The following is a 26296-nucleotide window of genomic DNA, read 5'->3' as shown; positions in this document are numbered from 1 at the left end:
AGGATATCATGGGTAGAAAAAAACAACAAAAAACATGTTTTAAACAAGGGCCATGTTTTAAACATGTGTGTTTTAAATTGATTTTTGTTTTAAACACAACCCTACATATATGTAAGGATAGTTTGTTCATAGTCACATGTCACATTTTCCAATATCGCCAATATTACGCATAAACAGCGATTTGCATGCCCAAGTCTTCTGCTACTGCTTGATCAGCTTTTACTTTCCCACCATTCATTTGCATCCAAGTATTTCGATGATGTTGTTGATGTGCGGAAACCATCACTAAGAAAATGCGATAATACCGCTGACGCAACGTGCGATATGTAATTTGTACATGCACGTACATTGTACGGACTTCGCCATATGTGTCAGTGTGGGACATCGTGGGTAAGACTTTTCAATTGAAGATGATTTCGAAGACGAACGAAATCTTGAAGTTTCCACTACCCATTTTGCGTAAATTTCCGTTAGGCGTATCCTAAATTTAGTCATCAGATGCGTTGATAAAAGCGATCCTGTCGATAATGTTTTATTATTTCAAAGCTATACTTCGTTTTTGACTTCTTTCTTTTAGTACTCACGATGTGTTGACATCCGTTGTCATCAATATAGAGCCGATTCATGTTAGTTGATTCTGTATATGCCGATCTCTACCATGTCCAGTTTCGTTCTGGAATTTGCAATGCACCAATTGCACGCGTTGGGTGGCGAAGAGAAGCCTGGATAAACCTGCAACAGACTGGGTGGGATTCTAGAGTGGACTTTGACCGGGCTCCTTCCGTGACTAATTGGTGTTCTGACCGTGACTCTATACTCATGTCTGTCATTGTTATCATTGTGTTTGAATTAAATATCCCCAATATATGAACCATTCACTCAATATTCGTTTCCCGTTTTCACAGACCTATCGCTATTTCTATTGTTCGTTATGTGCATTCCGGCTTAGGTGTAAACCATGATAGAGTTTATTTTATTTGAGTAAATTTGTTTTATGAAAATGACCTAAACCTGTAGTTAACAGCGTAATTCGATATACGAAACATTTCTTGATATCTCCAAATCCACAATAGCCAAACATGAACAAATGCAATTCAGACTGTTAGAGCTGATTGAACGTAATTTGTTGATCGCTCCGATGAGTATTTGGACAATGATATTTGTTCCAGTCGATAAGACTCGAGTTCATATTTCAGCTTGTGGGAAAAAATACGAAAATACGTAGGCTACTCTATAAATGAGCGCGACGTGTTGCATCATTCAGTAATGCAGTGAGATAACGATACTACGACATTTTCTTACGGGGTGCATTACTGAACCCTTCAATGCCTGTATAGTACTCAGTATGCAGTGTATACTGAGTACTTTACGAATAACGTAGTCTGCAAATTGAAATATCGTAATAACAATATATCAATCTCTATATACATCTTATAGGATTGACTATGTAGATATTGTAAAGTCTACTTTTCTCCCGTCTAGTTTACATAGTGATGGCAGTAATCTTACTTACGTCCCGACGAATTAGTGTGATAGCGTCCAGAAACTTATCTGCTTTTCACGGCGGACCATAATGGTACGGACCATCACTGGTCTTGTTGTCCAGCTACTACGTTTTTCATACCTACTGTTTGCGAGATCAAAGCAGGAACCATTGATCCACGAGGAACCATTAAAAATATTATTTTTAAACACCAAGACACATAATGAAAACATAATCCAGACTGCAGGAGATAATTTATACTCACTCTTGTAGTGTATAACACCTCTAAAATCCTGTGATGCTACGGACTATTTTCTTCTTCTGCTTCCTACATTCATCTTTATCAGGTAATCAAACGACTCCTAACTCCTATGACTATGAGTTATTGATTTATTGCGGAATATCGGGAGTAGAACTTTACCGGTACAATTTCCAGAGCTTCAAGGTGTTTCGACGTTCGGCGGCACAACGCTAAATTACTACAACGATCATGTTGATTCCGCGATATTCGGTGCCGCCGTTGTCAGTTGCACACAGAAAGGAGGGGAGTTGGTAATGCCGAAGAATCAAAACCTCAATGATGCAGTGGCCGACGTCTCCCAGTCAGTTATTTGGTATCTCCATACGGTATCGTTTTTGGTGCAATAAATATTTATGTATTTCAAGAGGAGACTCGGTTTGGCTCGGTGGTGGTGATCTGTTCGGGGAAGATAACTATGAATGGAATGACGGTGAACGATTCGAATGGTCCAACTGGTAAGTCGAATTCACATCATTTTATTACAATGATTTCCAATCCAAATGGCATATTTGTATAAAACGTAGTATCCAATCATGGACTCGACAAATTATTGACATCGTTATTATTGGGGGCGTTTGGGGACAACGAGGGGACTGTGTTTACTTTCGCCTGCCTCTGTCATTATCGCTCTGTAAACAGACTACAAAGTGGATTGTAAACATTGTTTATAGTATCAGAAAATTTAGGTAACTTGAAGAGTATAGTACAGGGGTCAGGCAGGTACCTTCTTCGCCAAAAGAGCCATATTGCCCTGCATTTTCAATTCTAAATCACAAAGAGCCGTACACCAAAGTCAATCAACTGTTCCGTCACAATTGGAGATTCGTGTTGTCATGGTTGCGCAAAATCAAAGTCCACTATTTGGAATTCGTCATGTGATGTTATAGCACCAGCAGTAATCTAGCTGTTCGCCGAACAATTGAGCATGCAAAATTCTAGTATAGCTACAGGGGTCGGGAACATTTTGAAAGCTACGTATTTTCATTTTATTATCGTGGGAGTCATATAATATTCTGAGAATTTGCAGCAATTAAGATGTATATCTTAAAAGAAACCCAACAATGGTAGATAACTGGTGCAAATCTACTTTAAATTCTTCAGTAACTCGACTCTTACAGTGACGCACGGTTCAATCAGTTCCTCCAAACCAGCGAAGGGAATATTGCTAACTGATAGCATTGTGTTAACTTTAAAACTCTATTCTCAAATTCCTTAGCGGTAACATAACGTTGTGCTACAAGCCTACATTTTAATAGCATATCTATCAAGCTATCTGACAATCGAGATTTTGGATGGCTAGTTCATCACGTTGGTGAAATTAATTTTTAATTGAGAGTCACTTCCAAGGGAGTTCATTTCTCGCCGATGTTCAAGAAGACACTCTGAGTTTGAATTTGAAAACTGCATTGTGTCTGTGATCAACCAACCCATCATGCAATAAAGATTTCAAGGCGTGTAACTTCGGATTATAAGCGAATTTGCGAGGGATATTTCCTGTCGATAGTAACTTTGCTTTTTCAATCATGCAAATTTCGTATCCAAGTCGACGGATTGGATTACTCAGATATACATTTCGAAAAGGTACCGTATTTCCTAAACTATAGAAAAATATTATATTGGACTGATAAATGTACAATTATTAACAGACAATTTGTAACATGCATTTTGGAATTTTGAAAATAGGAGGGGGTCAGACGCCCTAATTGGGATACGTCAGCGTCTTGACCTCAGCTACGACTACAAGAATTTGTAGCAATATTCATAAATAAGATGCGAATTAGGTGCGAAATTGATGATTGATTTAATAGAGAGCCATATAATGTCATCAAAATGCTATAGGTTCCCGACCTCTTATCTATTATAACAGATACAATTATAGTTGTGTTGTGTTTAATAGGGAATCCAATTGTCATATTTATATTGAATACTCGACAATTGCCAACAAAGTCCTGGCTAGTTGTTGTTCTTCACTTCAACCACACCTTTCGCAGTCGTAGATGTATATGTGCTATATGTGGATAATCATCAAGGTAGATACCGATCCTACTAGTTTATTGATACCGTGATTTCGGAAGTATAAATTGAAGTCTAGCCAAAGAATAGCCCTAGGTAGGTGGTAACTGGTTTGAACCCAACAACCACTCGACTTGGAAACAATGTGGTAAGGGCAATGAATTTATATATTGTACACGGAGACAAATGCATCTAGAATAGAGTATTTCAGTTATGAGTGGTTTCTCCTCGTTAATTGCTGAACTTAGTGCAATTTCGGATCTAAGTATGCCGTTCCTAATTTGGTTTACTATCCGCCATTCCGTTTTGGACCGATGGCCCAGATGTATTGCAGGCCTTATAAATAATAAGAGTATCTCGCGGGCTCCAGTAATCAAGGAAACATTGTTTTGAGAGGTAAATTGCAATAAATAACATTACTGGATCAATTGCTGAGCTCAATCGAACTTGCCTTGATGACCATTAGCATCATCACAGAAATTCGAAAAGACGGTAAGCGCCACTGCAATGCCTTGTACTAACAATATTTATACTGTTGATATTAATAGTAAGCAAACAATGATGCGGCTTTGGCTCTATTGATAAGGGCAGGATAATATTATTGCTGTATATCGTAGTTAGCAATGACGCTCAGGCTCGAATTGGTCTAACATCAAGGATACATATCACTGTTGGGTTAGGGTTGAGCCCGTTCCAAAAGTTCCCGGGCTGTAGTCGGGTCAGGACTCAGGCCACGTCTTCGCGATCAGATACCTTCCATAAATTTGAACTAAGCGGCAATAACGTCTCAGTGCGATCGTTCATAAATGTGAAACAAATAATGCATGGAAACTATCCTATTCCCGAACTTAAAACATTAGAAGACTTCGACTGAGAAGCACAAGTCACCTAGTGCACCGGTTCTTAGCGGTCCGTGGCAAGTTTCCTGCCGGCCCGGCGAATATATTAGAATTTTATATCCAAATTCCGGAATGCCATAATCAAAGCAATCAAACATCATATTTAATATGAAGTAGATGACGGCAACGTATTTGCGGCATGGTGTCATGATAGAGAGTTCATGATATACTTTGAGCGTACGTCACAATACTGAAAGTTCTGCACGAAACTGTTTGAACGTAGGCCTACAAGTCGTTTCGGAGATGTTGTATGTCAGGGGTCGGCAACCTTTTGCTAGTCACGGGCCAAATTTCGAGTGTGCAACTTTTTGGCGGGCCGGAATTTTTCTTAATACTATATTTTTCGCTTATTTCGGTATATTATACTACATTGCTGCAATCTCAGTCAGTCAATCATAAAACACAAGTATTTACACTTCAACAACGCAGAATAAATGTGACAATTGGCGCAGCTTGCTTTGTGAAAGGTTTTCAACTTCTGATAACAAGTCAGATGAAGCAAGAATCAGACCATATTCTAAATGGGTTTCCGAAATACGTGATCTTAGCTTGCTCTTCGTGAATTTTATTGTTTAAAACTATTGCTCACATGCGTACGTGCTACCTAAAATCGATGCAATGTCTTTTGCATTGTTGGACAAGCTGGGATAAAGATAAATTTCAAGAACGTACTCCTTATCAAATTCATGTAGCGAATAGCGATAAGCTCTTTGCATGAAATTTGTCATTCAATCCAACTGCATCGCATTTCAAAAAGAACCATTTGAAATTTTCAGGCAATGCTATTGGCGTCCACATTAAATGAGTACTGAATATTCAGAATTTATTTTGTATAGAAGGAATCTCGGTAAATCGGGTGAATATTCAGTAATTAAATTTCGTATCACAGTTACAAATATAGCGTTGGTACTAGGTTTTCTCTCGTCCAGTATAGGAAAGTGCGCATAATTTTCTTTTTACTGTTGAAATTCCCCGAGACGCAGATTTGTTTCGACTGCGCCTCAACATCTCATGTATTCAGTTGATTTCCCCACGAAGTTGCAAATTCAATTTGTTCAGAAGTGACGTTAAATGTACAAGGAGAGCAAGATTAGATACCCGTTTTCGATTATAAGATTACGAGTCGGCGATATTTGTATTTTCTAGGAAAGTTGCTATTTCATTTCCCAGTTCATAGACTCCTGCATGCATAGCTGCTCGACTTAATGCGCGAACATGGCAGATATACATTACATCGCCATATTGATTCTACGCTTCTAATAATATTTGGCGTAACAATGTTGGTGATTCAGTTTGTGAGACAAAATCATATTAACAGTTTTCATCATTGTGGCCAAAACACTTCAGGTTTGTTGTCTTGGCGCACAATGCCTTTTGGCAATTAAACAGTGGAAAACTAACCTACAGAGGCTAGTTATCTGTAATTCAACAGTGTAAGTTTGAGATTTTGTCATTGCGTCTGAGATGTTCCAAGCGTCTTTGAAGCAGAGGAAGGACACCTTTATTGTCATACCCCATCGGTAAACTCGTTAAAAAGTATGGTACACTTTCGGTTGCGAGATGCATCCGATTGATTAGCACTGATCTATTCTACTCTATACAGACAATCTTCAACTCCTACTTCAACCGCCTTCGTTTTATGGCGTCACAATAGACTAATACGATGTAGGAAACTTATATCGTAGCAATAACGCATTCTTTCCAAGCACTGCGTAGGCTGCCGACCCTTGTTGTATGTGAATGCTTGTGAGACTTTTAAACAAACATCGTTAAATTCGGACTGCGTCTTTCAAACCACACTTGACAATGTAATAGAGGATATAATTGAGCGAACAGCTAAGTTTCAATTCTTTCAAGAACACCGGACAATCACAACCACGCATAAAGTCTTTAATAAGACTTCGTGAGCTTGGCCTTGCAAAAATTTAATACAACCAAATAAAATATCCAATCAAAAATGCTGCATTGAATGATGTTTCCAATGTTATATATGAGTTGCATAAATTTGGCGCAATTAAATTTAAGGGTTATTTGATTTTTAAAAGTTAACCGGTCCTCAATATTTGTTTTACCGTTCCGCGAAGTCAAAAAGGTTGAGAACCACTGACTAACTACATGCAGTTTCACTCTCGACTCATTTCAGGGACATTGGTCAACCCAGCAACTATGCTGGAGAGGAGCATTGCTTGGAAATGAATTACCAGACAAGAGGCAAATGGAATGACAGACGCTGTTGCGACGAAATAGGCTATGTATGCCAAATACGTAAGTGCTGTAAATGATGAAGTGCGGCCTATATGAAATCGTTGTCATAAGGGGAACTCCCTGAAAGTGCATACGGAGTTACGGACGTATAATTATCTGATGCCGGACGTATAATTATCTGATGTGTGGCAATTGCCTGACATAATTATTTAAACATATTACAGCTAGTTTTATTGCCCCCCTGTTTTGACAACCTATATTTTGAATGATCAGATCAGCTGTCATGAATGCCACGTGTTTCATGATTCTCTTGTATGACACACTAAAAATATGGGTGGCTCATCATCATCATCATTGGTTTATTAGAAATTTTATCAGTTCAATACACCACAAAAAATGCGATACAATGAAAAGACAGTAAGATGTCGAAGCGACAAGGAGTAGTCTATGGAATCTGACACCCACCTTGGCCTAGGCGATGTAAAGAGGAGGCATGTACATTGAATGAAAGTAAATAAGATAGCATAGAAAAAGGAAGCGACAATAAATAGGGCGGCATGTCATGGGAAGCGAGATCGATAGGTCAGTCGTGGTCCGGTAATCTTGAGGATGGACTGTATTTATTTAGTACTATCGGTCATAATTTACATTTACTTAACCTAAATACAGGGTTATTTTGAAGCTCTATATACACACAATCGACCATCGTCGTTTAGGTTTTATTCCTTTTTTCGGTTCATGGTAAATAATAAATTTAGTTTTTAATCTGAAAAGTATGTTCCTATTTGTTCACCACGAGACGGTTGTAAATACGGAATAAGTACAAATGTAGATAAAAATGAAATCATTCTCGAAGTTCACCTGCCGGCTGGATTGGTGTGATGTTGTAAATTGACTTTTGTGATGCAACTATACCAGATGTTTTAGTTTATTCGAAACACACGTATCGTCAGGTAATCGTTATAATGTATTTCAGCTTCCACGAAATCCATACCCTACGAATTCAGTGATTTCACAGTATATTCTGGAAATGATGCAAGCTCTTACCACGATGCTCAACAATTTTGTGAGAGGCGTAGATCTAGACTTGTGCTTTTACAAACAGACGAAGATTTGGAGCGGCTTTTGTCGAAGATGAATGCGTAAGACAATAGTTCTAACCTATACGGACTGGATAGTGCAAGGGGTCTGTAGGCACCGACGCAATAACATTCCCTACAATGCTGAGCTTTCCAAAAGTTCCAACATAATTATCGATAGTTTTCATTCATGTCCATCCATCTATATATATACCTATAGGTGATGGATATTTACAATGTTTGCAGTGGTGATCCAGCCTGAAGTCATAGCTATTCTTGAAGCAAAAGTTGGAGTAAATACTTCCTGGGCAGGCCAAAACTATAGTTTAAGGGGAATTAGAGAACGAATGACATAAATGAGTTTCGTGGGTGAATGAACTTGATAAAAGTAAGTATATGTTATGGCGCCTGGCAGCAAGTGATGAACCTACTTGTCAAAACCCTGCCAGGCCACCCTATAGCTTGCAATATGCATCTTTATAAGTACCACATAGCGTCAAATTGTGCTAGATATCAGTGTTGGAAACAAGTCACTACCTTCAAGTCACAAGTCATCGCGAGTCATTGCACATTTTGACTCGCGTGAAGTCAAGCCAATCAATTCTCGAAGAGGACTCGAGTCAAGTCAAAGTCACTCGATTTTTGGAAGTGACTCGAGTCTGGTTAAGTCACAATTCAATCCTTCGCATTTTGCATGATTTTTGAAACACAGATTGACTCGTCAATAATACCGGATCGAGTCACGCAGAGTTAGATATAGCCTATGCAAAATGGCGCGTTATCGCTCACGCAGAAGACTTCTGAATTACGTGAGTAGAACTGAAATAATGTCAATCTACAATTATCAGTTAAACTAAAGTATATAATTCGAAACCTCAAAGTAGAAACAAAATGATGTGATGCAATACAATGTGAACCTATATATATATATATTTATATATATATATCCACGAGATACGATTTAGGCCTCCTCGAAGTGGTAATGAGCAATACAAACTCACTTACCAATGGACTTAACCTGGGCTCAAGCACTTCCTAGGCGCGATTGGGATGTTGAATGGGGAAGGCAACGCTCAGGCGAGATATGAGGGGCGCTTGTCTTAGGAGTGGAAGGTGTAGTATTAGGGACATATGATCAATGATAGTAGAACAATAGTTTTATATATATCCCTGAGTTATCATTGCAAATTAACAGTCAACAGAATCTGCCAGATCTCGATCGTACGTCTAGATCGGCAATCCCTCATTAAAACATTCTCGGCAAGCTATATAGCTCGAGTTATGCTCAACAAATGTGTCGAACTATAGGTATTATATCCTGCACCGCACAGTGCGCCGGAATCGAAGAGACACTGTACCACTTTTGAGAGTGAGAGACATTGAATATGCTCTGAAGATTTTACGTGTATTTGAGAGCTACAAAATTAAATCGCCAGAATCTTTATTCATCGTATCAAAGGTTGATACTGTTTTTAATTGTGACCCACAACCTCACATGAAATTTATATAATATGGATTAAATTATTTGGAATACATTCATGCTAAAATTAATAACTGGGCGCAGTACTAAATTCACCGTGAGCAAGCAAATATCTCTAACATTCTCAGTTGATTTACTAGTCACATATCGCAATAAAATAAATCGCAATTCAATTAACTGACGTATTGTCAATCGCAGAGGTGAATTCGGTATGTGTAGGCCTACAGCGGGCTCGAACCAGATGGTATGAGACCGTACCCGATGGTTGTTATAACAATCTTGATTCGGCCCCGAATATATAGAACACACAATTATTATATCTGTAATAAGTAGAGTGGTCCTCCCGCGCGATTCAAAAGCGAAATATTGCCAATAGTGAAGTCACAATCGGAAACGACCGACAGTACTTTGACCTTCTTACCCATTGTTTTTTCACTACAGTCCTTAAAATAGGGGGGGGGGCTCCAGGCCTTAAGGCAATTTTATAAAAAGTGACGCTATAGGATAAAGGTGAAGAACCACTGGTATATACTATATTTGGGCATTGGAAATGATTCAGGGTGTTTGATTAAGGATGAGCAGAACACTGTGACCGCGAGCAGTCTATACTTCGCTCTTAGATTACTTTACTGCTAGTTTTCGGCAACGTAACAGTAAAGGACGTAGTATATTTTTGTGTCCTTGATGTTTTTGCGGCATATACTCCGTCTCATGATATACATACACACGATCTGCGCATATGCATACCATGCAGGGCATGATGTGCATATGCCGCCGGACAAGGAAGGTACAGATATAGCCTTGAAGGGCTTTCCAAGTCCACCCCTCCATGCTATCCCAGTAATGATTGAGCGCCAAGAAGGGAAGTCATGGATACCAGTGTTACTAATCAGGTCTTTGGTCTGACCCGGCCGGGAATCGAACCCACGACCTACCGATCAAGAAGGAAGACGCTTCACCATTACGCTATCTTGATCGGATGTAAGCTCTGATCAATTTGAGGTCCATTTATTAGTGATATATCAGTGGTAGCCCCGTAAAACCCTCAATCATTGAATGAATGACTGATTGCGGTCACAAGTCACACGAGCGTATCGCGATCAAACTAAACATTATACAAGATACAGCGATACAGTTGACACCGATACTCGATGAATTGAAATTGACTTGTATATTTCGTTCCGAGTCACAAGTCAATCTACATTTTCGATTGCTGAGTCAAGTTAAGTCATATTTGCTAAGTGACCTGAGACAAGTCAAGTCATCTGGAAAACTTCACTCGAGTCATCCCGATCATGCTGGATATACGAGTCCTTTTAAAAATAAGCTGTGATGGTAATTATGGCGAAATATTGCCATGCGGTAATAGTCATTTCACCCAGGAAGATGATTTATTTCGCTATGTGAAAGCCCCTTGTCCTACGATTGAATTTATGGAGTTACATATATAGCTAAATTACTTTCGAAATTAGTACAATTACAAGTGCGAAAGGCATTTGAAAATCCAGATATTCTTAGTTGTAAACAGCAGTCAATAGCAAGAGACCTAAAAGTAACATCTAACTTTTTCAAGTTATTTTAGTAAAATGTTAGTTATCCAATTCACTGGTAAAATACATAATTTGAATTTGAATTGTAATAAAAGAGAGTTGGCAGAAAAGAAGCTTTCCCGCGAGCACACGACTAAACAGCATTCATTTAAGAAGCCTGATGAAATCCCGATCAGCCTGGCTATTAGAACATGTATGCACAATATAAGTGCACGTCGCACACTTGGGCTGCAATGCGTAATTTTTAGCATGGACTTGAAGCAATTCTGGATCAACAGAGGCGAGCATGGACAATCTTGTAGCAGCGTAACGGAGAATGTTGTTACAACGGGGGATTGCCTACAACCGATGCCCTTCATATGCGAGGAAGGTGATATATGCATAGCAGTTTTTATTTTCTGGTTTGGTTATATCCCAAGTCCTGCCAGATACCATCTTTTGGTAAACGTTGATATATATATATTTATCGCATTTCCACTATTCTGTTTCTATGCGTCGCCTCTCCTTATTCGCAGATTGCTTGTAATTATATCATATTGCAGTTGCACCCCACGACTTGCATGTATCTGACGAACAACCAAAGATAGAACCTGGCACAACATTTAATGTTGAATGCTCTGCATCGGGTGTTCCCGTTCCTGAAGTCAAGTGGTATAAAGATGGAACATATGTGCCCCACCAGAATCAGGACATCGGAAAGTCAACTCTTCTTCTCGGAGACATAAGTACCGCGGATTTGGGCATGTACGTTTGTAAAGCTGTTAGCGAAATCAAGGGAAAGCATCGAATCATCAAAGGATATTCTTTCATAGAAGGTATGTTATCTATATGAATTCAGTCCCATGTTTTGATTCAGATATAGCTTATATAACAAAATAACTTCATGCGAGGAGTCGTGCAGCCTGATTTCTGAAATCACAGTGGTTTTGAAAATTCTTATAAGTTCTAATTGCTCAAGAATATCTCGCAACACTTCCCCCAAGTAACTCATGCTGTAATATCGTAAAAATCAAAAGGGATATAGGCCTGCACATAATATCTACATTTCCATGTATGTATAAGCTGGCAAATTGTTTAAGGTATTCAATCAATTATTTATCCAGTCAACTGAAAAATACAGGACAAAGTGACTCGATATGTAAAATATTGTTTTGACACTTATCGTTTCAAATACTTTATCTATGAAACATCCACATAAAATTTCTATATTATGCATAACATGGAATATATGTTTGGGGAACGATATCCCGATCTGGGAACCATAATGTGCCATCGTCAAAATGCAAAATATTAGGAGCACAAAACGCCGCATAATAGTACCGCTGATCTAAATTTTAAAAAGTTCATTATAATTTTCCAGCGTACCCAATACCTATATTAGCGTAGGGTTGCCATATTTTGGAATCGGGAAAGAAGGGCACTTTTACGAATCAGAAAATCTAGTTGATCAAAACTGAAACCAGGCGATTTCGCTATTTTTGCTGAAAAATTTGGAGGGTTGACTAGAAAAAGGTCATCACTTTCGTTCGACTCCCGATCTACACACTTTTTAATTATAATTAGTGGTGTTGACTAAAATTATGGTCGTCGCTTCCGATCGAACTACGAATTTCCTATTTAGCGTCATTTATGCCAATTTTTACACGAATCTATCCATTATATTAGCTCCAAAAGCTTTTCAGGAGAACGAATTGCCAAAAACGATGACACTTAGGCGTCCTCTGAGTACATTTTCAAAAACCTAAAAAAGGAGGACAAATCCTCCTAAAGGAGGACGCATGGTAACCCTATATTAGCGCAGTAGATAGGTTTAGAGATGCAGTTCTTAACTGGTGGGCGACAGCAAGAGCTGTTAGGATATATCATTAATATGATGAAACATTTAGTTCAGTTGCTCTGAATATTTTAGAAAAACATACCTCTTCCACAAATTACATAGTACTTGGAGTTTCTTAGCTGACTCTCATCACGGGTGAACGTCAGTTAATCCGATGTATTGAATTCGAAATACTAAAATGATATCATTGCAGTGACGTATTAGATAATCGGTTCATGAATAGCGTATTAGAAGCCGCGGTTGACAACAGCACCATTACCATGCGTTTTACCGGTCCAACATATCAAAAAAGTTGTGAACCACGGTTTCTCATTATACTCAACAAATAAGCGTCGCTGATAATAGTTAGAAGGATTCGGCAATTCAACTGGAGTAATTATCAATGATCGCAATTCATATTTCAGCTGCCTCAAATTTGGAATGACCCGGGCTTGGAAAGACCTCTGGGTGAACTGTGGATTACAAAGCCAGTTTTTGGGATACTATAATTTGTGAAATGCTGAATAATTTGTTTGTAGATGTCGCTGTATAAATATTTTGAATAGATTGTTATACACTCTATGTTTTCCTTGGCTCAAAATTGTAAGCAGCTTAATTATGGGGTGGATACCAGCCCACGGTAAACATGAACGTAATCGACAGTAAGCTTTGTTGTTTTCAGATGATACAATACAACAGCTGGCTCTGCTAATATCCTCAGCTCGAGACTAACAATCCACAATGCGATACACATAACACAACGCAGTGCATCGAAAACATAGTAAGGTGTCGAAACGACCGCCAATGATGGCTTATAAATTGATCACCCTCCTTATGGCCCAATTGTACTTTCAGTGATCAATTCATGTAAGACATATGCGATCTATGATTTTCGTAGAAAAGAGGGCATACAGAAACAACGACGTAGGCCAGGAGTGTCAAACTCAACTTGCGTCAGGGGCCGGATTCAAAGTTTTGTACTACTCGCGCGTGGCACCAGTCAAATAACCCCAGAATATTCCCTACAAATCCATGCTTTTTTAGTTTATTTGAATACTATGAAACCAAACCTATATACACAATAATAACGAATATAGAGGCTGCATTCTAGCTATACCCCTTTATTCACACGCAGTGGAATTGATAAATAATACGATGATAGGGAGCTTTAATAGTTATCAACCGCTAAAACAGTGGCAATAACGATGAAACAAGTTGTCATATTTTTATAATATATTTGTTTTAGTCGTATACTGGCGTCAACACTGAGTACGAGTTGTGAGGAATACAAGAGTTTTAAATGTAAACGTTTACGTTGAAATTTGCTTCATTATTATTTAATGGCAAATCATGTTTCTCTCGAGGTCGCGGGCCTTTGGACTCCCAACGGTACCGCATTGCGCCCAACCTGTTTGACTATTATATTCATCACGTAACCTGCATATAACGGTTTCGCTTTGACGTTTTCGCTTTCGGGGTGACCTGATTTACTCCATTTTCCCATAAAACATTGAATTCAGTATGAACTTTATTTCATTCTCGGGATTGAGTGTTTGTGTCAGGGACTTGTTTTTGAAGGTGATTAGGGGGAACCACATCACAGTATAATGTGTCATATGGACATACTAGGCAATTGTTTTCCTTCCAAACTATTTATTGGAAGTATTTCTTCCTAATAATCTCAACATTTGTCAGAACTGTGCTGGATAATACAACTGTATTTCAATCTAGTCGGAATTGCTTCACGGGCCGCATGAAAATGACTGGCGGGCCGGACGCGGCCCGCGGGCCGAATGTTTGACACCCCTGACGTAGGCAAAGAAGGCCCAAGATAAAACTTTAACTCTTAGAAAGTGCAGAAGTCGAATTGAAATATGAATAAGCAAACTCTATATAGCTCATTGCGATCGGTTGGTATTACATCACTAGAATTACAGTTTGTTTGTTTGTTTGTGGTATTCATGGTGACTGTTGACTGCTATGGTCCTTGACACCAGACCAATTTCCTTCATTTTTATTCCTAAGCTGCCGACTTATGGCGCGGGCCACTTCTAGGCTTTTATAAGACACCGCTTGGATAAGATGGCGACGAGGAGCCTAGATGAACCTCTAACCAGGGCTGTGGAGTCGGAGTCGGAGTCGGTGGAGTCGGAGTCGGAGTCTGGATAATTTTCGCTTGATTGAGTCGGAGTCGGTGAGAAAATACTGATTGGAGTCGGATTTTGTGAGAATGACCCTGACTTCGACTCCGACTCCGACTCCAACTTCTCTATCACGAAAACATTTGCTTTCAAAGAATTTTCATTCGAGTTTTTATGTACCACCAATCACTGTTATTAATAACCATACAGATCAGAAGCTGTCAGCCCGTGGCACGCAGGCCAAACTTGGCACACGAGAAGGTTAGGTGTGGCCTGCGAGGTAATTCTCGAAATTATTTATGACATTGTTATGTTCCTGATCTTGTTTGAACAATAACTCATACGACGGTATCAGGTATAATTGCAAGGTCTACCAAAATTTGATTAGCATGACCGCGAAATTTGATGATGACTAAAACAATAGTTCTGACGCATTGGCGTATTCAGGGGCCAGCCACATTTATCCCAGATAATCGTATATGACCATAAAGTAGAATTTTTCATGGCAGATTTATTTGATTTGAAATTTTTCTCGGTACTTCGCATGATTCATTGTCACTAGATTTCTTGCATTCAGTATTTGAGCCCCCTTCTGAAAATTATAAGTTCATTTTATTCACAGAATTGAGTCTAACTATATTCGCAATTAGGAGATAACGTGTCGTCCAACATGCGGCTTCGATTGTGCACTCACAGCGAGATCGTCGACAAAACATTTGCACAAAATGATAGAGACATGATTGTTCATTGATACCGTCGATTCTGCTATGTCTAAACGTCGAATAATCCTGTCCTTGCCAAATGTGCCCAGTGGTATACAGATGCGACCCCCAATGTATGTTAGCAACATATTTATTGATATAATTCAGGCATTATCTTGTAAAAAAGATTTCGCGCCTCGCGCGACCAGGGCCTGATTGCACACTGCACAGTTGCATGACATATTGTTATCAATTTTAGAGCGCGTCTTAATATAAGTCTTGTTTGCAATGTTACTCTAATTCGACTCGCTCCTATCGGACGACTAAAAAAGGTTATCAACATTCCAGTTGCCCGCGCAATGGTTCGTAAATCTCATGTGTCTCTTTGGCCGAAAAAAGTTGCCCACCTCTGATATAGATAAAATTAGACATTACTTGCAAATTACAACTCATTTGCAAAGGGGAAGAAAATCGCAATATGTGTTTTCGCGATGCAGTCAAAATTGATGCTTGGAATTATACCATGATACTGTGACAGAGCAAATGCATCGGCTGATTTTGTAAAATTGTAAAATGATGCAAATATGACCAAACCATGCTTCCCACTTGACAAAATTAAAAATATTTGTAGTGTAGCTTAGCTGTTTGAGTCGAACAAATTATTAAGAAAGACTGCAAGTAGGCTACCAATCCTTGAATACTTAATTAAGTACATGTGGACTAGACATAGGCTATGGTCTTTGACTTATTAACTAAATTCCATTTATGACCAATGTCTAGTAAGAGTGTGTGTGCTTGTCATTAGGATAGTGTGCAATGACAAAATTAGTAAGTTCAATTTCTTTATTAGTTGCTGACTCGTACACAAGAGCTACACATGGATTTTTTATCTACATTTTTATTATACAGAATTGGATATCTGCCATATTTGAATGATTCACACATTTCAGGGTATTAGAGAGTCCATGTTATAAAAACTTGAAACAGGAAGGATATTCAGCAAATCTTTCTCTTATGTTAATTGCATAGTGGATAATTCGAGGTATTCCACAATGAAACAATTTAGCATGCCACCGTTATTCATATGTTTGCATATGTTTAATGGTTGTATGATAGTCATTCAACCGACAATGTGGCATATAATTTTCGAGGAAAATTGGTAATAATGCTGGAGTCGGAGTCGGGAGTCGGAGTCGGTACGTTTAAAGACCCAGGAGTCGGAGTCGGTACGTTTAAAGACCCAGGAGTCGGAGTCGGTACGTTTAAAGACTCAGGAGTGTAAGTCGGAGTCGGAGTCGGTATATTGAAAATGTGTGGAGCCGGAGTCGGAGCCGGAGTCTGTGCTAAAATTTACCGACTCCACAGCCCTGCCTCTAACACTCACTTGGGTGGGAGTTATGGAGTCGAACCCGCAAACCATTGGTGTTGCAAGCAGGGCTGTGGAATCGGAGTCGGAGTCGGGGTCGGAGTTTAGCTAATTTTCGCTTGATGGAGTCGTAGTCGGATTCGGAGTCGGGAAAACTGTGGTGGCTGGAGTCCGAGTCAGAGTCGTGGAAACAATACTGATGAGTTGGAGTCAGAGTTTGTGAAAATGACCCTAACTTCGACTCCGATTCCGACTCCAACTTCATTATCCCTAAAACAATTGCCTTCAAAGGTATCTTTGAATTACTAATAATAACAACTATAATGTTATTTTTATGTACCATCAATCACTGTATTAGTAACGATACAGATCAGGGGCGGCCAAACCGTACCACGCTGGCCAAATATGGCCCGCGAGAAGGTATTGTGTGACCTGCGAGGTAATTCAGACATAACATCAGGTAAAATTGCAAGGCCAACCAAAATTTGATTAGCCTGGCCGTGAAATTTGATTTAAAACATCAGTTTCGACGCATTGGCGTAACCAGGGGCCAGCCACATTCATCGTAGATCTTCGTATATGACCATAAAGTAGAATACTCCGTAGGAGATTTCTTTGACTCAGGGTTGTAACCAAGTCGCGATGCTCCGAGTCACAAGTCAATCTCAGTTTTATAGTTTTGACTCGAGTCAAGTCGAGTCATTTTCAATTCACCACCGAGTCAAGTCCGAGTCCAAATCACCGAGCAGAGGGTCAAGTCCGAGTCATGGTATTATGACTCGAGTCGAGTCAAAGTCATTGTGTTGACTGCCCAGTTTCCAGTTAATGGCTTGTAACTCTGTTTGGTGATATCGAATGGTTCGCATTTATAATGTACTAATTTTCATCATTCTTAGCAGTTTCTGGACGCATTTTCAAGTACCGGTACCTATAGACGAATTCCCAATAGTGAGATTACTTTACTATTCCTCGAAATTACAATAAAACGTCGCACTTGGCTGTCTGAGTCTCGAGTCATATTACTTGGTTCGAGTCATGCGCAATGACTCGAGTCCAAGTCGAGTCAATACATAAATTGACTCGAGTCGAGTCGAGTCATTTCCGTATTTTGAGAAAATGACTCGAGTCAAGTCGAGTCATCTGAAAAACGTGACTCGAGTCGGACTCGAGTCGAGTCGAGTCATGACTCGAGTCATTACAACCCTGCTTTGACTTGAATTTTTTCTTAGCAATACGCATGAATTATTGTCACATTTCTTGCGTTTAATATTGGAACCCCTCCTGGAAATTATAAATACGCGTAATTTACAGAATTGAGTCCAACTTAATACTCACAATTAGGAGATAACGTGTCGTCCAACATAAGGCTTCGCATGTGCGCTCGATGCGAGATCGTCGGCGATGAAATCTGCACAAAATGACAGGGACATGTTCACCGAAACCATCGATATTGCTACGTTTAAAACGCCAAATAATCATGTCCCTGCCAAATGAGCTCATTGCTATACAGAGGTGCATGCAATTATTATATTTATTTATCGAATTCATTCATTACCTTTAAAATAATCTCGTGCTACGCGCGACCAGGGCATTGACAGCAGACTGTACATTTGCGCAAGGAGTTTTCATTACATAATTGATATGAATTTAAAAGTGTAGTTATTTAACTCTTGTTTTCAATGTTACTTAATTCGTTCTTATCGGACGACTAAAAAAAGTTATCAACATTCAAGTTGCCCGCACAATGGTTCGTAAATCTGATATGGCCCTTTGGTCGAAAAGGTTGGCCATCACTGAAAATAGATGAAAATGACATTATTTTCAAATTACAATTCAGTTGCATAGAGGAAGAAAGAAGCAATATGCATCTTCGCGATGCAGTAACTAATTGATGCAAATTTTTGGAATTATACCTTGATATTGTGACAGAGCAACTATGTCGCCTGGTTGTAAAATTGATGTAAATATAATCAAACGCTCATTACCGTTTGACAAAATTGAAAATATTTGTTGTGTAGCTTAGCTGCTTGGGTCGAAAAAATGATTAAGAAAGACAGCAAGTCCTAGTCATTGAATAGGATGCTTGACTAAGTGAATGTAGACTATACATATGCTCTTTGAATAGGACTACTACCTAAATTTCGTTTTGACCAATGTCTATCAGTAGTGTGAGAGTGTGTGCGCTTGTAATCAGTACTGTGTGTAATGAGAAAATTAGTACGATGCATCTCTATATTATAGTTTCTGACTCATACACAAGAGCCACACTTCGATTGTTTTATCGACATTTTAATTATACAGGATGGGATATATGTCGTGTTAGAATGATTCATACATATTAGGTTATTAGAGAGTCCATGTTATAAAAACTGATAAAATATGAAAAAAAGGAAAGGATATTTAGAAAGGCAATCTTTCATGCATAGCGAATAATTCGAGCTGTGCAACAATAAAATAATTTTGAATAGTATATTCATATTGAAATAAACCCGAATATTTTCGGCTGACACTCGTCAGGGGCAATCGTCAGCAACTAGTAGAGAATTGAAAAGAACATTGTATATCAACAATCGTATCACAAAATATGACGTCACCAGCATGAAATTTCAAACGAGAGAGCGTTCAATGTACTATTTCCAGGTGGTACACGATCTCCTTTTGTTGACAGAATTTGGGTTGGTGTATTTTGACAGATCAAAGGCCATTAATTCTGCCATCAGCAAACATCTATTAGATATTCCGATTTGTGCGAATAGGCTAATTATCCAGACGACGGATTTTGCGTCGTTGGGAGGGGCCGTTTACACTTCAATTTGTGTGCCTTGAAGTCGTCTTTTATCAGTTTCCGTGTAAAGAATAGAGAAAATATTTAGGGATGGTGTGAACCTATGAAAGGATCAGGTTCGTGTAAACGCGAAACTTTTTGAGAGGTTCTGTGTGAACGCGAACGTGAACCTCATGACGTTGTGCGACGTCATATTGCCGAAATCAGCCCTGCATTTCAGTGAAGTGATAGCCTACATCAACACACACTATGCCTAGCTACTACTCGGGCTACATGCTACAATGCTGAAGTACATGTTAACGTTTTAAACGTCGCCAAATGCATCAACAGGTGCAATAAAATGATATAATAATCCCAAAAATCAATATCTTCCGTCGCTTTGCTAACAATTTCGACAGGGAATGAAGGGAATATACGTTTACGTCTTAAAAGTCTAGGCCAGTGGTTCTCAACCTTTTTTAGACACGCCCCCTTTTATATGGTGAAAAATTTTGCGCCCCCCTTATCGTCATATCACAAATTCCCACTGGGATCCTAGCAACCTGAACAGATTGTTTGGTGGTATGGAAGGTTATGAATGCTTATGAGAGAATAAAAAATATGATATTGGGTCTATATAGAGAGAAACATGCGTGCATTGGAGGTAAATTGCGCGAAGCGCGAAATATTTTTTCAGGTGACCGCTTCTTCGCGCCCCCTTCAGATGTTTCACGCGCCCCCAGGTTGAGAACCCCTGGTCTAGGCCAGACCGGACAATGTGTTCGGATTCTGAATATTGCTACTTTTATATTTACCAGAATGGAAAACGGGTATCTATATCTATACTTGCTACCGATATTACCCCATTAACAAGTTATAAAGCTGTAGCCAACGCCCAATCCCACAGATTTGGTACTTATGATACAATAAACGTATGGAATCAAGATTGACCGCTACGCCTGGTAGATTTTTCACATCAGACAATGATATCAATCTCATTGATCGGTTGAATAAGCATCATTCGCTGACTATATACCTACGTGTAGTGTATTGAGCTCTCGATGTGGTGTGATTCGGGGTAAAGCTCACCGAGGAGAGTCACTAAATATTCGAGTAAACTATTGTAGCAAAGCAAGTAATTTTTTTGAGATTGTCAAGGTATGTGCTCGTTTAGTGTTGATTTTTTATGCCACCAGCACCATGCATATAATGGCCCTCAGTTGAAATGCAATAAATTTCAATCAAAGATGAAGTGAAAATTGTAACATATCAAAAAAGGTTCGCAGTGCAGAACCTACCAAGGTTCGTTTGTGAACGTAAACCTCTAAATTTCTGAGGTTCACAAACAGAAAGCGAACGTGAACATCACGTTCACACCTTCCCTGGTTGATACAATTGCTAATCGCTAATTCTAAGCAGCACAACGCGGCTCTTTCCCAAACGTTTGATGAATGGTCACTCGTTAATCCTCAAAAGGTCAACTATATCGACCAAAACAACTTTGGCTCATTTCGTAGAGTATTTTATGCCGATACCGATAATATACATCCTACCATGTAAAATTAGGTATCGCATTGTAAACGGCCGGCAACTGAGAAACGGCTGTGAAATCAGCAACCGAGTCGATGACGCACAACCAGGAGGTTTTGCCGATGCCTGGAAAACTGAATGGGATGTCTAAGTCAATCGCAGGATGTTGTCTTCGTCAAAACTGCCTTATTCTGCGTTCTTTTTGATCAGTAGTGTCCGACTGGACTATTCAATTTCATTTTTATAGTACTTTAGGTTCTTTTAAGTTGCGATGGCTAGTGTAGAGGGGGGGGTGCAGAAGCCAACATGCAAGGCAAGAAACCAGTCCTATTTCTATCTCATGCATTGATGCCATGAAAACGCCACCTTTTTAGGATGCGGGTGGTGAGCTGTCCTGCACTTCAATGGAAGCAGATGCAGAGAGAAGAAGAAAAGCAAGTCCGGAGAGACGCTTATTGCAGTAAGATATGTAAAATTTATGGAGGGCTGTCTCCTTAAAAAAGTGATCACCGATGTACTCTGTACAGTGTACAATAAGCTGCTGTAGTCTTCACACATACTCTAGAGTATGGGGTAGCTACCCCAACGGATACTGTGCACAGGTGAAGAATGAAGTCCGGAGGCACATCTGTCATGAATTCAATGGTTGACCATGTGCTGTGACCAGATCTCCCTCCCTCCTTGCTGCTGCGCCTGCAAGATTGTAACGATATCAAGCCATCAGAGAGCAGATAACTTGGTTCAGCACATCATGATGATACGGCATCACGGAAGGTAATTGTTATTTCAACCTCACTTTCCCTAACAACTCCAGAGTCTTGGAACTTCAAACGACCCTCCTGATATAGGTCTACATAAAACCGCCTTGGTCTTGCTGCAGGCTTTCACTTGGATATTGAATCGGTGATACAATAAAAAAAATTAAATGGAGTGTCAGTGAGTGTATATGATTGAATTTCTGCAGTAAATTATTATTTCAGACACGTTGAAAATCCTGGTTGAAGGCATCATCCCGGAGCATAATATCAAAAGAAGATGATCGCTGAAAAATCCTGGAAATTTCACGACTTAATCAGACAGATTTATTGAGATGATTACCTTCTATGACATTATACTTCTTGCGATTCTGTGTGTATTAGCACCAAATAAAAGCTTCTGCTGACTTCTCTGTATGTATTGGAGTCCAGTAAAGGCTGTCGAGCAAAGTCATTTTATTATATACAAATTTCAAGTGAAAGTAGCAGACTGTGTGAGAATTGATCAGCGGTATCGAATACTTCGAATCCAGTGCATGTGGCGGAGTTGAATTCCTGTCCGAGCGAATCTAGTCGGGTCCAGCGGCTCTGAAAAGTCAATATGTACTAGTTCAGGGGTCACCAACACGCGGCACGCAGGCCGCATGCGGCCCGCGATCTGATTTGAAATTTTGGAAGAACGCTTAGTAAAGTATTTTGAAATGCTGAAATTGTTTTCAGTTTAAACATATTGTTGTTGTTGTTGTTTAAAGTAAGCTATTCTCCCGTGCCCAATATCACTGTTCCTCACAAGCTGATAAGAATTTGTTGATATGACCATGACCATTCATATTGCCTTGTTGTGCAATGGCCCACCACTGCCGAGACCGAGTCGCTTGGAAAACGACTTCGGGCTCTCCAAAAGATCAAGCTTTACTAGGAGATAGTTTTCCAGTAAGAACCGTGTATAATAGGCCATCTGCAGCCAATCTGCGACTGTAGAAGGAAACTTCTGCGGCCATCGACACTTAATTCGATTATGGTGTGTTGGCGGCCGTCAATACGCAGATGGAATTTTACGAATTGACTCCCTAATTGTTGATAGATTTGAATTATTCTTGAAATTTTCTCCGCGCTGCGCGCGGTTCATTGCGAGTTGGTTTTCGACTCTAATATAATAGTGTCCTTTGTTATATGAGCCTCGCAATATAGATGCGAACAGCAGAGGAAATTGATGCGCCACATCAAGAAATACCAATTAGTAATCGGATTCTTCTCATCACGAAGGAAATTTTCTTCTGGTAGGCCTACGTTTGGGCACATCCAATATATTTCCACTGGACAATCCTGATGGGAGGTCAAAAATAGTAGCATGTAACAAAAGGGAATAATAACAATTGGTCCACCCAAAGATGCAGCACAGCATTGATAACTTCGCTAAATTTTGAAGACACCGCCTTCATCAACTCTACCGGTGAATCTCATCACATGGGCTAAAAAGGAAAAATATTTGATAAAGATAGATGAAACTATACTGATATTTTCGATGAAATTTCTCATGGATATGGAAAAAATTTCGCGCCTCGCGCGTTTAGAAAACGAATCCCTCTGGCTATTCATAACATAACTATTCACGATTTCGGTGCGCATAGTAAGCCGATATAAGTAAATAGATTAGTCTGGAGTTCATCGGCAATGGACAAAGCGATTAAACTGCGTTCCTTATTATTATCTCGATATTGAATTCATGCGGCCCGCGGCCTCCACGAATTTTGAAAAGTGGCCCGCGACCCATTTTGAGTTGGTGACCCCTGTACTAGTTATATGCATCAGTCCTCCAGCTTTGATCCTCAGCATACCGCACAATCTTACATGCATACGGTACACTTATTTTCATAGACGTACAAGCCAGATCATTTGACAAACCGGCACGGTACATTCGTCGTCCGGCAATGCCCAAGTAATTGTATATACCATATAATGGCTTATGGGAATTCCTCGATAGTGTCGGAATCAGATTTACTAGACACCGTGTCGCTATCAGTGGACTCCACAGCTTCAGTAAAGGTCGACATTATTCCACTTCAATACATACACCACAGCCACAGCATCTGAAATCCTCCTTGTTTTACGTCATCGACATGGTTCATTGATTCTACTGTCGTTTTGGTGTGAGGTGACTTTTGATGCTCGATATCTCAGAAAATACTTACTTTTAGAAGGTACGAGGTATATTTTTGGAATCAGCATGTGAAACTCTACAGAATGAGACAAAGTTGTTTAGGTCGACATAGTTGACATTCTAGTCGCACTGGCAACTTTCACTAACGAAATCGCTGCCGGCAAAATACATTCTTCTGTGATCACAACACATACCAAATGCCAAGCCGTGCAGCATGAAGGGTATCCGGGGAGAAAACCTGTGTTGATTAAAATGTGGCAACCCGATATTATTATCTATATCATGACTAAAAGTTTAGAGTGGCACTTATCATCTCTTAAGGTCTTTTGCGCCAAAGCTACAGCGCATACCCATTCGAAAAAATGGCATTCCGTTCCAGGACCGTAACCGCCACACCCGAAACTCCCCAATTGGGGCGGGGGGGGGGCGAGCACGAAGGGCCCAAAAATTAATTCTTGAATAAACTTTTTCAAATTTTTTTCGCTCTGCCATATAACACAAAAGTCCGACTGTAATACTATGATATTGTATACAATTGAATAGTATATTTATATTGAAATGAACACGAATATTTTAGGCTGACACCCGTCAGGGGTAGTTGTCAGCAACTAGTAGAGAATTGAAAGAACAGCGTATATGAACAATCGTAGCACATAGTATAGTAGAAGTTAAAAACGATAACTCTAGCTTCGTTTCAGAGGCCTATGTTTACACAAAATAGCAAAGACGAGTTTGACACGGTAAAACCTATCAACACACCAATGTTCAGCGCTAATATTACCATATCGTATCATAATATTATTCCACAATATCGTTACTACTGACCAGACACTGAATTCTCAATTTCACTGCACCATCTACCCACCCTGAATATAATTCACTTAACGACCAGAACTCTTTCGGTGTTAACCATTCCAACTCAAGCTCCAATATAAAACCCAGTCGTCATGATCCAATGGCCCTCGAACTTTACTAACCCGCGGGAGACTTACGCTAAACTGCGAGCCCTCACGTAATCCCAAATTTTAGCTGGCTCATAAAAATACAAACCTACCACAATATACATCTTACGGTTGGAGACTATCATAACCTTTAAAAACACGCAACAAAATAACCACCACACAACTAACGAATATCTGATACTACGAATTGCTGAATTGCAATGACCTAAAAATTATTTGAGATGAAATCTGCATTTCAAAAGCAGTGGACTTTGCGTTTTAAACTGAATGGGTTGTAATCCACAAAACCAACCCTCGTGGCTATACTATAGTAGTGATGAATCTGAGCTAGCAATGGCTGCAAACGCATCAGGTCGCAACAGAACATCGATATAACGTTTCATGTCAATCGACTACACGTGTTTCATATTTATTCTTCAGCAACTCAATTTTCAAAATGCACCACAAGGACTATACAATTATAATTACTCATTTTTCGAAATCCGCAACTACAACTGCAACTTTACTCAAAACACATGTATAGTTGGTTGGCCTTCAACTAATTAGGCTAATTGTTTGTAGGCTACATGTATGATCACAGCATACGAAACACGCAGTTAGGTGCAAGCTAGTAGGCCGGAGCGGATCGACAAATTCTCTGATCCGAATCCGATCCTCTTAATTCTCTGGTTCGGTTCCGATCCGGCTCTTGCCAAAAATTTAAAAAAAGTCCAGCCGGATATCCAATCCGGTTCTGGCCCATGCTCCGCCCTACATGGTACGGCGGTTCCGTGAATTTATAAATATGGCTAGTTAAATTTGGCACTGGCTTGGTGGTTACTTGCGTGTGGCTGGTTGGTTGTTTGGTAGTTACTCAGTTAGAAAGGTCATTCTTATAAATAAAGATTCCGGTCGTATCAAGAAAGTACTGATCCGGCTCCGCTCCGGCTCTGCACCGGATCTGACCAAAAATGAAAACAGTACGGCCGGATATTCAATCCGGCTCCGGTCCGTGCTCCGCCCCACAAGGTTATACGAATATTAGTGAGAATGAGATAGATGCGAAGTCGTGATGAACCCACAGCTTTGTTAAAAAGTGCAGTGAAATCGG

At 39.6% G+C, this 26296-nt stretch overlaps 1 protein-coding gene across 1 annotated transcript; it reads left to right on the top strand.

Moving 5' to 3' along the window:
- Positions 1-1784: 1784 nt before the first annotated feature.
- Positions 1785-13408, top strand: LOC145439403 (macrophage mannose receptor 1-like). Its single transcript, XM_080316887.1, has 8 exons — positions 1785-1830; positions 1920-2085; positions 2150-2239; positions 6840-6961; positions 7878-8043; positions 11259-11380; positions 11553-11825; positions 13252-13408. Exons 2-8 carry the CDS (start codon positions 2039-2041, stop codon positions 13269-13271), a joined length of 840 nt encoding a protein of 279 aa, XP_080173013.1. The 5' UTR covers positions 1785-1830; positions 1920-2038; the 3' UTR covers positions 13272-13408.
- Positions 13409-26296: the final 12888 nt, after the last annotated feature.

This window comes from Botryllus schlosseri, chromosome 5 (genome assembly GCF_051294905.1).
Source record: "Botryllus schlosseri isolate E-star chromosome 5, Bs_hap1, whole genome shotgun sequence".
Lineage (NCBI taxonomy): Eukaryota > Metazoa > Chordata > Ascidiacea > Stolidobranchia > Styelidae > Botryllus > Botryllus schlosseri.
This window is presented reverse-complemented; position numbering and strand designations above follow the sequence as displayed.

Coding starts and splice junctions, on each gene's coding strand:
- LOC145439403 (XM_080316887.1), top strand. CDS start 2,039: ATGCCGAAGAATCAAAACCTCAATGATGCAGTGGCCGACGTCTCCCA. Junction 2,240..6,839: donor CGATTCGAATGGTCCAACTG/GTAAGTCGAATT, acceptor GACTCATTTCAG/GGACATTGGTCAACCCAGCA. Junction 8,044..11,258: donor CTTTTGTCGAAGATGAATGC/GTAAGACAATAG, acceptor CGTAATTTTTAG/CATGGACTTGAAGCAATTCT.